Source organism: Phoca vitulina, unplaced genomic scaffold, assembly GCF_004348235.1.
Source record: "Phoca vitulina isolate PV1807 unplaced genomic scaffold, GSC_HSeal_1.0 scaffold13, whole genome shotgun sequence".
NCBI classification, from domain to species: domain Eukaryota; kingdom Metazoa; phylum Chordata; class Mammalia; order Carnivora; family Phocidae; genus Phoca; species Phoca vitulina.
In genome coordinates this window covers 31,082,125-31,095,886 of record NW_022589716.1, presented here as the reverse complement: position 1 = coordinate 31,095,886, position 13,762 = coordinate 31,082,125, and the positions used below count along the sequence as shown (strand labels likewise).

Below are 13,762 nucleotides of genomic sequence, written 5' to 3'. Positions count from 1 at the left end.
ATCTATCCTTCATAAACAGTCAAGTGCCATTCAGATATAAATTTTATAATTTTATGTTCCAGAGAATCTGCATTCCTTATTTTAGCATCCTTAACATTCTTTATAAACAACAATTGTTTTCATTTCCCTTGGATTCATTTCTTAGTCTGCTCTCTAGAGAGATGAAAAAAAAATCTCAAATTTGAGGATATTAATAATGAGGGCTAAGGTTTCCTGAGTGCTTGCTATGCGACAACAATAATAGTAAACAAAAGTTTAGGAGTGTCCCTGTCCCGAGCATTCTCTGCATGGTGTTTTCTTTAATCCACACAACAACCCAAGAGTTGGTGCAATTTTCACGCCCATTTTACTGATGAGGAAGCAGGTTTTAAGAGAGTCAGTAATAGGCCCAATCATACAACTAGTAAATGGTAGAGCCTAGATGCAAACAGAGGCATTCTGGCCCCAGAATTTATAAACTACCAAAATGTTCTACAGAAAAGCCACTATCCTAGGTGGTTGACCACATTTACCTCATTCAATCACAACCAACTACCATTAGCTATGTTGTGCTGCTAAAAAACTAAAGCTTCGGGGCACCTGGGTGGCTCAGTCGTTAAGCATCTGTCTTCGGCTCAGGTCATGATCCCAGGGTCCTGGGATCGAGCCCCGCATCGGGCTCCCTGCTCAGCCAGGAGCCTGCTTCTCCCTCTCCCACTCCCCCTGCTTGTGATCCCTCTCTCGCTGCGTCTCTCTCTGTCAAATAAATAAATAAAATCTTTAAAAAAAAAAAAACACTAAAACTAAACCTTTGGGAGATTCAGTAAACAGCTCAAGATCATACACCTGGGAAGGTGCACAGCCTAGATGGGACCTCAGGTCTGTGGACCACCAGGATGTCTACCCTTGACATGAGTGGGTCCAGAACAAAAGGAACTTATGAAAGCAACAGATAATAATGTAAACACTCGAAATTAAGCTAATCAGTTGACAAAATTTGTTCTATCCTACTTTGAAAGACACTCAAACTGACCAGACCTCTAGATTCAAACTGAAGATTTTTGGAGTTCTCAGAGTTCTATGCTGGAAATGGTAGAGTAGGGAGAATCGGCCTTCAGCCTTTGTGCATCCCCATCCTCCCATGTCCAGGCCTTGTGGGAGGGCTCAGAGTTGACTGGACGGGGATTTTTCTGGTCTCGGGTACTACTGGAGCTCCATCGAGAACATGTAGGGAGCCAGGAGTAGGGTGCCTGTGTCCAAGCTCTGCAGTTCTCACTGGCCCTGTGAATTTCTCAAATAATAGAGGAGGCAGGCATGACCAAAGGATGGCCAGAGCAGGTTCTTGTAAAGAGCAGAACCCAGGGCAGGGTCGCTGTTGCCTGGATCTATGGTAAGTCCTGACTTCCAACCCATGCTCTCAACCACTAGGTCGCTGCACCTATTTCTTCTCAGGGAGAAGGAGAGCAATGGGCTTTCCTCCTTGGATTCTCTTTCTCATTCACTTATTTTTTTTTTATTTTTGTTTAAAGATTTTATTTATTTATTTGCCAGAGTGAGAGAGAGAGAGAGCGCACAAGCAGGGGGGAGGGGCAGGCAGAGGGAGAGGGAGAAGCAGGCCCCCTGCTGAGCAAGAAGCCGACCTGGGGCTCCATCCCAGGACCCTGGGAACATGACCTGAGCTAAAGGCAGACGCTTAACCGACTGAGGCACCCAGGCGCCCTTTGTTTTATTTTTGTAACCATATTTTTATATACAATTAATGTAATGACTCAACGAATACAAATATTATTTATGGCTTTTCCATAAATCTAAGCATAAATCAAACTGCTTAGAAAGATGCAATTTTTGGATTTCCTGGCTGGATCTGTCCTGATGGGCCAGTCACTTCCCAGTTGCATTTTACACATAAGCAGGGTGTCGGATTATCAACCTTCCCCGCACACCATTGCCTTCGGCACTGCATCACAAGTGGGGTTTTCACTCACTGTCAATTGGGGAGCCATTCACTCTCCACTTGATTGTGGGTTCAGGCTCTCCTTCTGCCTCACATAACAAGATACCGCTGCTCCCAGTGCTGTACACACCACTCTGAGGTTTCTTTGCCCAGCGAGGAGGCTCTGGAAGTAAAGTGAAGAGATCATGAGTGAGTTTATCCACGTCAGAAGGTCCAAAAATGTTAAGGCCTGCATTTCTCTAATGCACCAGCAGATGGCAGGCACAATAAAGTGTTTCACACTAGCTCTTTTTGATCCTTGCTCTGGAAGGCAAGATGGGCACTGTTTTTGTTATAGGGTGTGTGTATGTGTGCGTGTGTGATCTAATTTGGACTCTTAGCATGTATAATAAAATCAACATATAGACAATCACTTTATTCAGCAACACAAGTACCTATCTCATTAACAGAAAATGGAGGGATAAGCAGATGGTTAAGTTTATTTAGTGCTGGCTACAGCTTATTTTCAAGCTGCAGCAAGGCATCTAAAAAGGCTGATACTCGATAAACGTATTTTGAGAATTTTTTAATGAAATTAAAATGTTCAGCATTTATTTTAAATATTTCTTAATGACTGTAGCATCTATACCCATATCTATGTCTACTTATCTATCTTAAAAATTTGGGAAACATTATTTTTCTAGAGATTATTTTTTGTAAGGCAGGCAGAAGGAAGCCTAAAACCAACATTTAGCTTACTGTCCTCAAAACAATGGAGGAAAAGATGTATTTAAATTACTTGCATCTTCTCATGCCCTAATGCTCCAATAGTGTAATTCTAAGTGGTGTTTCAGGACAGAATGAGACATTTGTCTTTAGTGCAAATATTACTGCCATACCTTGTCACCTTAAGTATATTACTATGTCAGGAGTGAATAAAAGATTTAGATTAAAGTGTGGATGGTTTGGATAATTTGATTCCAGAGAAAATTGCACAATACCTGCAGGGAGTAATTCCCATCAAGTGTAGCTTGGTTATTTCCCCCAAGACATTTTTGGATTTCCATTTTTGTCAAAAAGAAAACTCTTTTAAAGGTACATATATGTGTAAAATGAAAAAAATGTCACTTAAACTGCTTTTTTTTAAGTAAAGGGGAAACAAAGGGATTATGTGAAAAGAAAATGCCTATAAATTCACCAAGAAAAAGAAAAATATACAAATAACCCTGGCAAATTCAAGTCCGAGCACGAGACATGCCCTAGTAATTATTCCATAGGGTGTGGGCTTAGTTACTAAATCTTAAATTCAAAATGTGTATTCATAATCTGTAAATATTTAGTCATTTAGGTTAAAATGCAATCGTCCAAATTATGAACTGCTTATGACCCTGTGAGATGGGTGTGTATGTGCGTGTCTATGCACATTTTTGATGTTATTGTTCCTTTTGTCTTTTCACACAACCACAATAAAATAAAATATTCGAGTTAGAGAAAAAAGTTCCATGAACATGAAAATTTCCATGTTTACAACAGCAAACTAAGACTATTGCTTTCAGAGCAAAAACTAAATGTAGAAACATAAATCATAGGGATGTAATGTACAGCGTGTTGACTGTAGTCAATCATACTGTATTGCATATTTGAAAGTTGCTAAGAGAGTAGATCTTAAAAGTTCTCATCACAAGAAAAAAAAAAAATTGTTGTCATTATGTAGCCATGAATGTTAACTAGACTTAATCTGGTGATCATTTTATAATATATACAAATATCGAACCATTGTGTTGTTCACCTGAAATTAATGTTATCTGGCAATGATAAAATAATAATAATCTGCCAAATAATAAAATAAAGGAGATCATGTAATGATGACATTTCTTTAAATATACATGCATAATAAAATCAGGATTTTATTTCTATTCTCATCCTACAAATTTCATTAACCTCTAGGTGTCTGCATTAAGCTGAAGTTGTCACCCTCTCCAACTCTCCTTGCAGACCAAGGGCTGAGCCTTGGAGATGCTCTCTAACTTGCTCAGTGTCACCAAGAAAAGAAGCCCCATTCTGTGTTCTTGCCACTCCATGGATCTGCAGACCTATAAACTGAACAGCATTGAGACTCCAATGTAAATGTGATGTTATTCCTAGTTAATTACTATTTTATTAATTTGGACCACTGATAGAAACCAAGGCCATATGGCTTTACCAACTTTCCCTTGTGCTTCCAAATCCAAGCTCCTCCAACATCTATCCACTGGAGGCTGATAGCAAGATTTCGTATATTCACTAGGTAGCATCCCCCTTTTGGATAAGCTTTTTTTTTTTTTTTTTTTTTTTAATAAATGCTTGGACATTTGTTTTTATGCTTCTCAGATAAATAAAGAGCCAGGGTGGAATCTTAGTCTTTCTTGTGTCTCCTCTGCTTAGCACAATGAGAACAGACACATATGGAGTAATTATGAGTTAAACTGAAATGACTGATCCCTAAAGACCCCAGTGAGAAAGGCATTGGGAGGAAAGAAGGACCCTTAGATAGGAGGGAATCACTGACTTCTCAATCTCATAATTTCATGTCTTGGTTGAACATATTTAGCTAGGTGCTACTTTGTTCACAAAAGAACGCATAGTGAGCCTGAGGACACTGGCCATGGGTCAGGTTATTTTTGGTGAGTGAAGTTAGGCTAAGGACATGCAGGAACAGAGAACAAACAGATGTTTTCCAAAGCTTAGAACATGTAACTCTATTCCTGAAGGGTAAGATCTAGTGGAAAGGCTGAAAAAAAGCTCAAGATAAAGAGGGAGGGAAAAAAAGGCTAAAATGGAAAATTCTGAGAGACAACATCATCACTGAATCTCATGCTTTTACCTATTATCCTAAGATACATGGTAACTGATGAAAACTACTTACGTTGAAACTTTACTCAATTTGTCAAATTGTAAATAAAAAAAGATGATAATTTCTGTATGTTGTTAAAAACTGAGATGCAAATGACTGAACATTTAGAATATAATAAGCAAGTTAATTAGAGACATTTATCACTGGAAGGAAAATGAAATGAAATAAAATAGGAAATTTGGTACCTATAAAACAACACGGAAGCTATTTTCTTAGTAACAGATTCCTACTAAATATCTATATTCTATTAAATCAAAATTGTAAGGTTCATCAAACTTGGATTTAATTGTAACTCTTTAGAAATAACAGATTATTTGAAAATGAGGCTTTCTTAAGTATATCAATGAATTGCATTTGAGTTCATGGTATCTTTTTAAGACAATTATGAGTATATAATTACATATAAATACTTACCTTTTACACTAAAATTCAAAAGTCTTAAATGATTCCAAAGTTTACTACATGAATGCTGTTGGTGGGAGTTTATTTTTAAATAATTAGTTAAAATGTGATTGTGGTCATATTCTGATTCCCGGATTTAGAGTATCTTAGATGCCATTTTAACATCTCTCCTTATTGAATGTAAAATATTTATGTCATAGATACCTAGAAAGGATACCTGTGCCTTGTCAAGACAAGGATGTTTTTGCTTACATGTATGACAGAATTTGAAAATGCATACAGTTTTCATATTTAGGATGTTGTAACTTCAATTACAGAATTTGATTGTGTTTAGTAATAAAGAAGAAACATCACATAGACAGAGAATACAATATAATACATGCTTTTATTTAAGCACAAATGGGTGTTTTCAGAATGAACTCGATTTTCAAAGTTCACAGTAGCATTGTTCTGTGATCCTATGGTAATCCTTGTTATTTCATTTGAGTTTCTAAACAAGAGACAAAAAAGGGAAAGAAAGTGCAGGAAAGCAGAAGACAATTGAATAGAATAAGCTCATCCGTGCTTATGATTAATGAGGCTTATATTTACTGCTTTCACATTTAAAAAAAAGAAAAACCGACTTCTTGAGCCCAGTTTGCCTTTCACTTGCATGTGTGAAGAGAAACTACTAAAACATACAACCGAGGGCACATTTAGTAGCTTCTCATTAAGGAGAAAAGATTAAATGTTCCTAATAAAAACATAATTTACATCTCAATAGGGCTAATAGCTGTTTTATGAATAGTGAGGACAATTCGTTCAGGAAACCTAGATTCCTTTGGAATCCTTTAGAGTCCTACAGTTAACATTTTAAATTGTGTAATTAAGTTTACATCCTTTTTTTTTTTTTTTGCAACCCTTGCAATGCTTTTGAAAGCTTCAGTCTTACAGTCAAGAAAACCATGGCCAGATTGTTAAAATATTCAGCTACCGTAGCAATGTTCCAGCCATCTGGAAGGATTTCTAATAGTCAGCAACTTGGAGTAGGAGCAGTTAACAATTAGACATGTCTGGTTTGTGGGTATGTGTTTGTGCTGGGCAGGGGTAAAGGGTTACAGGAAAATATCCCTGTTGCATGGTGTAGCTGAATTATATGGGAGCATCAAATGATGACTAAAAATATATATACAAACCTCTCAAACTCTTCCTCTCTGAATTTCTTTGTGACTAATTTAAAATCAGAGGAATATATCACTGTTGGCAGCTAATGATATTTATGCGTAATATTGGTAATATGAGTAATATTTCTCCTATATAGGTTTTGCTTTTTTTGAATCAAGGAAAATGATATTCTCATCTTTGGCTTTCCGCTCTTCCTAACTTAATCATATACACTGTGGGCTAGGTCTTGGAAACGCGGTGTCATTCCAAACAGCAGACGACTAAAACAATTATCCTAACATTTACTTGTAAGTGGAATGTGTGTCTGAGTCTTCATTTTTTCCCCCCCATTAATTAAAACAGTCAGCCTTTTACTTAGGTGTTCCCTGCACAAACTGAAGGCTTAAGCAGTAAACTTTATTGGAATACAAATGGAAACCCTAGAGCATTGGTTCACTAAATAGGATCCTGAAAGAGACAATTCCTTTCAGTAGTTAAGCCTACACAGTACTAAATAAGTACAGATGCAGTAATCAATCCATTAATTTGATCAATACAGTCAACCAAACTATAGATAGGAGACCTCAATGTAATCAGACCCACAGAAAACAGTCTGCGTCAATCAGATTCCCAAGATGCCTAGATAACCTTTACTTGCAGGGCAGATACAGCTCCAACATCTACATGGTGGGATATGTAGATTTTTTTTAAAATGATGACATCATGGCCCACTTATTTCTGTGAATATAAGAAACAATAGCTAAGCCTCTATTGATTAAAAGGCTTGGGTTTACAGAGATGACTTGAATATAATGTGTATTTTGCATCATCTGATAGAAAATTAATATTTCTAGCATCCAGTCTACCCTTTCCTCATAAGTAACATATTAAATGTCATGTGAACCCAAGATATGGACAGAAAAATAATGTATCTAGGAAAGAACTAAGATAATTTGTCTGACACCCTCATTTCTTTGAGGAAGAAACTGATGTACAGAAAGGTGAAGCAAATTGATTAAGGACATAGCAAGTTAACCATAGGCCTGGGAAACAAGCTCATCATGATACTTATCATAATAAATCCTTCCTTTGTAATCCTTACTTCTTCTATGATTTAATATTATGCAGCATCATATGTTTATTATAATAAAAATTATGTGGAAGTTATCTGTGTTTAATCCCTAACGTGAGATCTTTTCTTGCCATTTGTCCCTTTTATAAGGTATCGTGGGGTAAATGACAAATCTGGTTAATTGGAGTATAATAGAATCCAGTACCCACTCTCAAATTAAAAGTTTAAATGGCTTACCTGTTTTAACATATATGCTTTAGAAGTGTAGGTCCACTACATATAGCAATTCACCTTTTTTTTTTTAATAGAAGAAAAATAAATCAACATGGGGAATGTACCTTCTACTATAACATGAAAATCATGAGTGGTTGATCCTAAGAAATTGTTGGCTGTGCAACGATAATTCCCTCTGTCCCCGTAGGAGACATTGTCTATCTTCAAAGTCTTGCCATAATTTTCTCTTGTTTCTCTTCCTTTTGGTAAGTCGCCACCTATTTTGTTCCAATCAACCTGTGGAGTTGGTCTGCAACACAATAAATGAGTGATAAACATTTTTTAAAGTGCACAATTAAATTTAAAGAGCCTCCCAGGTCACATCCCTTAACATGATGCTTTTATGTATGCACTCGGAGCTCCAGTAAATAAAAATTAGCCTTCCCTGTGCACCCTGCACACCACCTTCGATGGTGAACGTCAGACTGGATCAGGTCTCCTTTACTGAAAGCTCCTTGAATAGTCTGCTTCTACGGAAATCAAGTTTCTTCTATTAAGAGGGTTGACTCTAAAATAGCTGTTTTATGAATAGTGAGGACAATTCGTTCAGGAAACCTAGATTCCTGATTCTAGGAATTATAATAGCTGAATAGGTGTGGCTAGATAAAAGGGTGGATAATTGGACCCACAGAAATACCATAAGATATTTTTCAAACTTTCAATATTTACAAGATATATTTCAAGTGTGAAATCTCCTTGCAAGTGATTTGAAGTGGCTAATAATAACTGCCCCATTCCCTGTAAGAGTTTGAAAAACAAGATAAAGTAGGACCCAAGAGTAAGCACACATGGCTTTCTCCCTCTGTTGGGGAACAGAGGGAAGGGGGAATGAACCACATCTCCCTTGCTTGAAAAGATGAGATCACCCAATCAAAACAAACAAAAAAAAGTAAAAACAAAACAAAACTAAAACCAAACTGATAACTTGTCACACATCAAGAGGATAACTTTCTCCACCTTAGGGAGGGAAACAGGAGTGGAGAATCAAGCCAGCTGGGTTTAAGAAAAATCCCAGCTCACAAAAATGAGACGAGTGGAGGATGGGTGCCATCTATGACTCTTGGGATTTAAAAACTATGCAGAGGGGTGTCTGGGTGGCTGAGTCCGTTAAGCGGCTGACTCTTGGTTTCAGCTCAGGTCATGATCTCAGGCTTGTGGGATGGAGCCCCCTGTCCGCAGGGAGTCTGCTTGAGATTCTCTCTCTCCCTCTACCCCTCCCACCACTTGCACTGTCGCTCTTTCTCTCTCTCTAAAATAAATAAAATCTTTTCAAAAAACTATGTGGAAAAAATAAATAAATAAATAAATAAAAAGAATTATGTGGAAAGCATTGATGGCTGATTTTAACTGATAATATTTTATTTCTCCTCTCCAGTTGGGCTACATGAATGGAATAAACTTTATTTTGCTATTTTTTTAAAAAGATTTTATTTATTTATTTGACAGGGAGAGAGAGAGCACAAGGCGGGTAGGGAATGGCAGGCTGAGGGAGGGGCAGAAGCAGGCTCCCCACTGAGCAAGGAGCCAGATGCTAGACTTGATCCCAGGACCCTGGGATCATGACCTAAGCCAAAGGCAGACGTTTAACCAACTGAGCCACCCAGGTGCCCCTATTTTGCTATTTTTAATGATGCTGCTTTTCCTTCCTCACTCTATTTTTATTATTAATAGCTACAAGATATTGATATGTTCTAAAGATGGGCATTAATTATCATCACTTTACCAGTGAGGATTCTGAAGCTCCAAGAAGTTAATTAATTTGCTTAAAGTTACTGGGGTAATAAATGACATGTTAGAACTTAAGTCTGTCCAACACTAAACTTGTCCTTTCTACCACTGTGTTCTATTATATTTGTGCTTTTTCCATCCCCTTTTCCTTCCTAACTGTATATTCTTGGAATGTGTGCTTGTAGCCAAATTAATTAGCTACTAGTCGATAACTGAACAATTATCTCATATAGTCTCTGTCAATTATCTAAGATTGTATTGATCAGTTAAAATAATTCCATTATTATGCAAAAATATATATTGGAGGTAAAGATGTAGGTCCTTTAATTTATGCACATTTACTCTCTTCCCCTCCTCCATTCAAGGTTCAAGTGCTTACAAGCCATCCAGAGCTGGAACCACTACTTTATATCTGCCCAGGCTGAGAGCACGGGGCATACTTCTGTGGGGAACAGCAATGATGCTCAGACAGGCAGCTGTGAGAGGATATTAGCTGCCGGCTTCCTGAGCACACCACCTAACAGGATGCCGAACTCAAGTCTCTTAACTGCTTGCTTTCCAAGCCATCTGTTAAAATGGCAGTTTGCCAAATTACAGGCTGCTCTGGACCTCGGTTCCTCCAAACCAGTTTTTCCATGAGTCCAGGTTTTAATAGTGCAAGCATCTCACTTTCTGCAGGACTTTTTTTTTTTTTGCTAGTCCTCAAAAACTAGTCTAATCCTCTATACCTATCCCTTAAAAGAAGAGAATAAAAAGATTACCTATAAGTATCAGGTGAACATGAGACCTCATTTATCTAGGGACATATCTATCCCATTCCAAGGATGTCCAGTTATATTCTTGTCAATTTTTTTTCTTCTCTTTTTTTTTAAATTTAAGGTACTGTTAGTAAATACTAACAGTATTTGAGCAATGAAATTTTGAATGAAAATATACTGCTTAATCCTTAATCCCTTTTACTATACAAACATGCACTATCTCATAATCTTAAATTTTTGTTCAGGTCCTTGTCCAGCCAATTTTTGTTTGTATACTTCCTTATAGTTCCTACATTTTTACAATGTAGCATCTTGCAGCACAATCACACCTAGCTTATGAATTTACAAAACAGAGAGGCGAGAGAGAAGAAACAGTGTGAGCCCAATGATCAACAGAGGGAAGCAACAATATCCCCCTCTAATCCTAAAGCAGCTTTTCCAGGGTGGGAGTGAGTGTGAACTGGCACATGAATGTGTACTTTCCACTCACTGCCTCTTCTTCTGAAGGAGATTCACAGTGTCATTTCTACTATTCAAAATTTCTCTCTTCTTCACAGAATCTGTAGACCTGAAACCCTGTTTAGTTTTTCCTGTTTTAATTAATGGTATCAACATTTTCATTATGACTAACCATTTACAGAAATATCTACTACAGGCCACTTCTTCCGATTCAGAAACAATGCCATGCTTGGTTTCCCCACCCCACCCTGTCCCCTTAGCTGAAGAGAACAGTTCATTTGGTTGAAATATACGGAAATACGTTAAATGTAGAGGTAGTTTAGGGTCTGGAGGCAGAAAGGATGGAGTTCCAGCTCCACTTTTCACTGAGCTTGAAGAAGTGAATTCTAGCCTCTGGGCTTCATTTACCTAACCTGCAAATGGGAATAATGATAGCCCTGAAATGTGGCAAGGATAAAATGAGCTAATGCGTGTAAAGTGTAAAATAGAGTGCCTGACACATAATAAAGAGTACAACGTCCAAGTTATAATGATTTGTTTCTACAGAACATTCATGGTTTAAAAACTTCTCAGAAAACAATTTTTAAAGGACTCTAAAAATTTTACAATACAAAATCTGAAAGAGGACCAGGCAAGATAGATTATCCAACACAAACCCAACATGAGTAAGAGGAAGCCACTGTAGGTGAAAACTCTTTGACACTCCATCAGGAATCATCCCGTCCCAAGGACACAGATATTTATGTCCATTTTCTTTCTATATATTGCTTCATGACATTGCATTTTCCAAAAAGCACATGAGAGCATTTGTTTTATTTTGAAAATCCGCGCAGTTCCCAGCCAACTCAAGAGGTAAATTATGGCATTTGTGGGAAATAAGAAAAAAGAATTCCTGAAATGTTCACCCTGCCCAAAGAGTCAACCAAGAATAGTGATGATTCCTGAAAGAACTGAGTTGCTACCACTGTAAACATCTATGAATAAGAACAACAGAGCAGGTAGTTACCATCATGATTCAAACTGAACCTGAGGCTTTCACCTTCTCACATAATACAGAGACCAAACTTTTGGAACAGAGGTCATGTCACAAGGCACATCTAACTAGTTACATCAAATACGCTATGGCAATCTCAAACACATAAGCTGTAGATCTCTCTTTTTCAAAAGATTTATTTATTTATTATTTGAGAGAGAGTGCACGTGGGGGGGGGAGGGGCAGAGGGAGAGGGAGAGAGTGAGAATCCCAAGCCAACTCCCCGCTGAGCATGGAGCCCCACTGGGGGCTCAATCTCATGACCCTGAGATCATGACCTGAGCCGAAACCTTGAGTCAGACACTTAACCGATTGAGCTACCCAGATGCCCTGCAACCTGCACGTCTTCGCTGGATGGAAGAGACATTTGCAAAACTTAGGGGTTGCAAAACCTTTAAAATGGACTCTTTTTCTTCAAAAACCAATTTAAAACTACCTATTCAGAATATATACTGAATTATGAATGACAACAATTTTTAAAATTTCAAATTCTACTTCACTAACCAGGTGCCCAGCCAAAAGAAGGCCTGAGCTTACAAGCTAATTATGTAAACTCAGGGTATTGGGATGGTGGGATGTATTTTCCCATGGTATTCCCAATGGTAGCAATGGTCGTGTGGTGGTAAGCATAGAGGGATGGTGGCAGGAAAAAGGCAAACTTTCATGACTCAGAATTAAATAAGATGGTCCCTATTTGCATAGACTCAGGATACTTACTCAACAAATGTAACGATTTTAAGAGATGACCAAGTGAAATTTCCTTAAGGCATTTTTTGGAGGATTTGGAAATGTGCACTGATTTTTCAGATATGAAAATTTGAGTTAATTATATTATTAGGTGAAGCTCTCTAAAATTACATGGTCTGGACCTCCTTGTATGCAAAGGTCAACAGGGTGAAATAATAGATACATAAGGCTCCTTGGGACCTGCAAAGGAATCAGAGCTCGTTGCATAACGAGAAGGAATAGGACAAAATGGAATCGCAGAGAGACAAAAACCCAGCAGCAACAGTAAGAGGCTGACAGCTAAGAACCTCGAGCTCTAAGGATGGCATCTCCCCACTGACTTAGGTAAGGAGAATGTTGTCATTGTCACCTCCATTCACACTATCACAAACTGACAGAACAATCTAATTATAAATCAATCTCAGTCACAGCCTGAAATCTGTAGAGTGAAGTGCAAATTACTTCCTCCAGAAATGTAGTAACAGAGTTTTTTTTAAAGAAATAATTAAAAAATGTGTGTCTAGGAGTAACTGCTTAACTGAGGCATTATTCTCTACAGAAATGGATGGACAAAGTGATAAACAGAGGTCAAGTTACTCACAGGCCTTCCGCAAAACACTCCAGCAGCAGGGTGTCCCCTTTGAGGATAGTAACTGAAGACTCACTGCCCCGTTCAGTAGGAGGCAACAGCAGTCTGGGTTTCCTTTGCTTGATCAAATTTGCTATAATACAAAAAAGTCACAAATTTTTTCCAGACTAAGAGTGTTAAAATCCCATGGCACTAAATCTTTCTTAAAACATACTTAAACATATATACCTATATGTACCTATGTATATATATACACAGACACATTTTTAATATATCACCATTTAAATAGACTCCATTCTTACCATAAAGCATGGATTGTCCTTCAGATGCATTAACTTAGCGGAGTACCAAGTTTTAAGAAGGTTGTGATCGAAACCACATCTTCAAATTCCAGAAGTTCAAGATAATTAGTTTCTTGATGAAAGCCCTTAAGAGTTAACTGATAGTCTATGATTTTATATCCTACACTTTAATCATACCTGGCCATGTTTGACGGCTGTGTAAAAATAAAAATATTTTTATTTAATTTAATGTACCTAAGTATTTGATAAGATTCTTGTTATAATACAGCTCCCTAGGCCTTGCTCCCAGAAATTGATTCAGGAAGTCTGTGGTGGATCCCATGCATCTATGAAGTTATCAAGCTCTTTAAGATGACTCTGTTTACAGTCTCAGCCCCTCAAAGAGAAACACGGTTGAAGGGAAGGATTAGCAAGCACTCTCACTAAAAACATATGGAACCGTTCCATTTGTTACTTCTCAAGAGTACTTTTC

General features: G+C 37.6%; 1 protein-coding gene across 13 annotated transcripts in view; it reads right to left on the bottom strand.

Annotated features, from left to right (window-relative positions):
* The window catches only part of CHL1 (cell adhesion molecule L1 like), a 207,054-nt gene that overhangs the window by 47,040 nt on the left and 146,252 nt on the right, over positions 1 to 13,762 (bottom strand). For all 13 annotated transcript variants that reach the window (XM_032411794.1, XM_032411789.1, XM_032411792.1 and 10 more), the window contains 3 exons: positions 13,001 to 13,121; positions 7,761 to 7,945; positions 1,965 to 2,096 (listed from right to left, as the gene is read on the bottom strand). In XM_032411794.1, the coding sequence (XP_032267685.1) occupies positions 1,965 to 2,096; positions 7,761 to 7,945; positions 13,001 to 13,121 (438 nt within the window). The remainder of the gene's footprint in view (positions 1 to 1,964; positions 2,097 to 7,760; positions 7,946 to 13,000; positions 13,122 to 13,762) is intronic.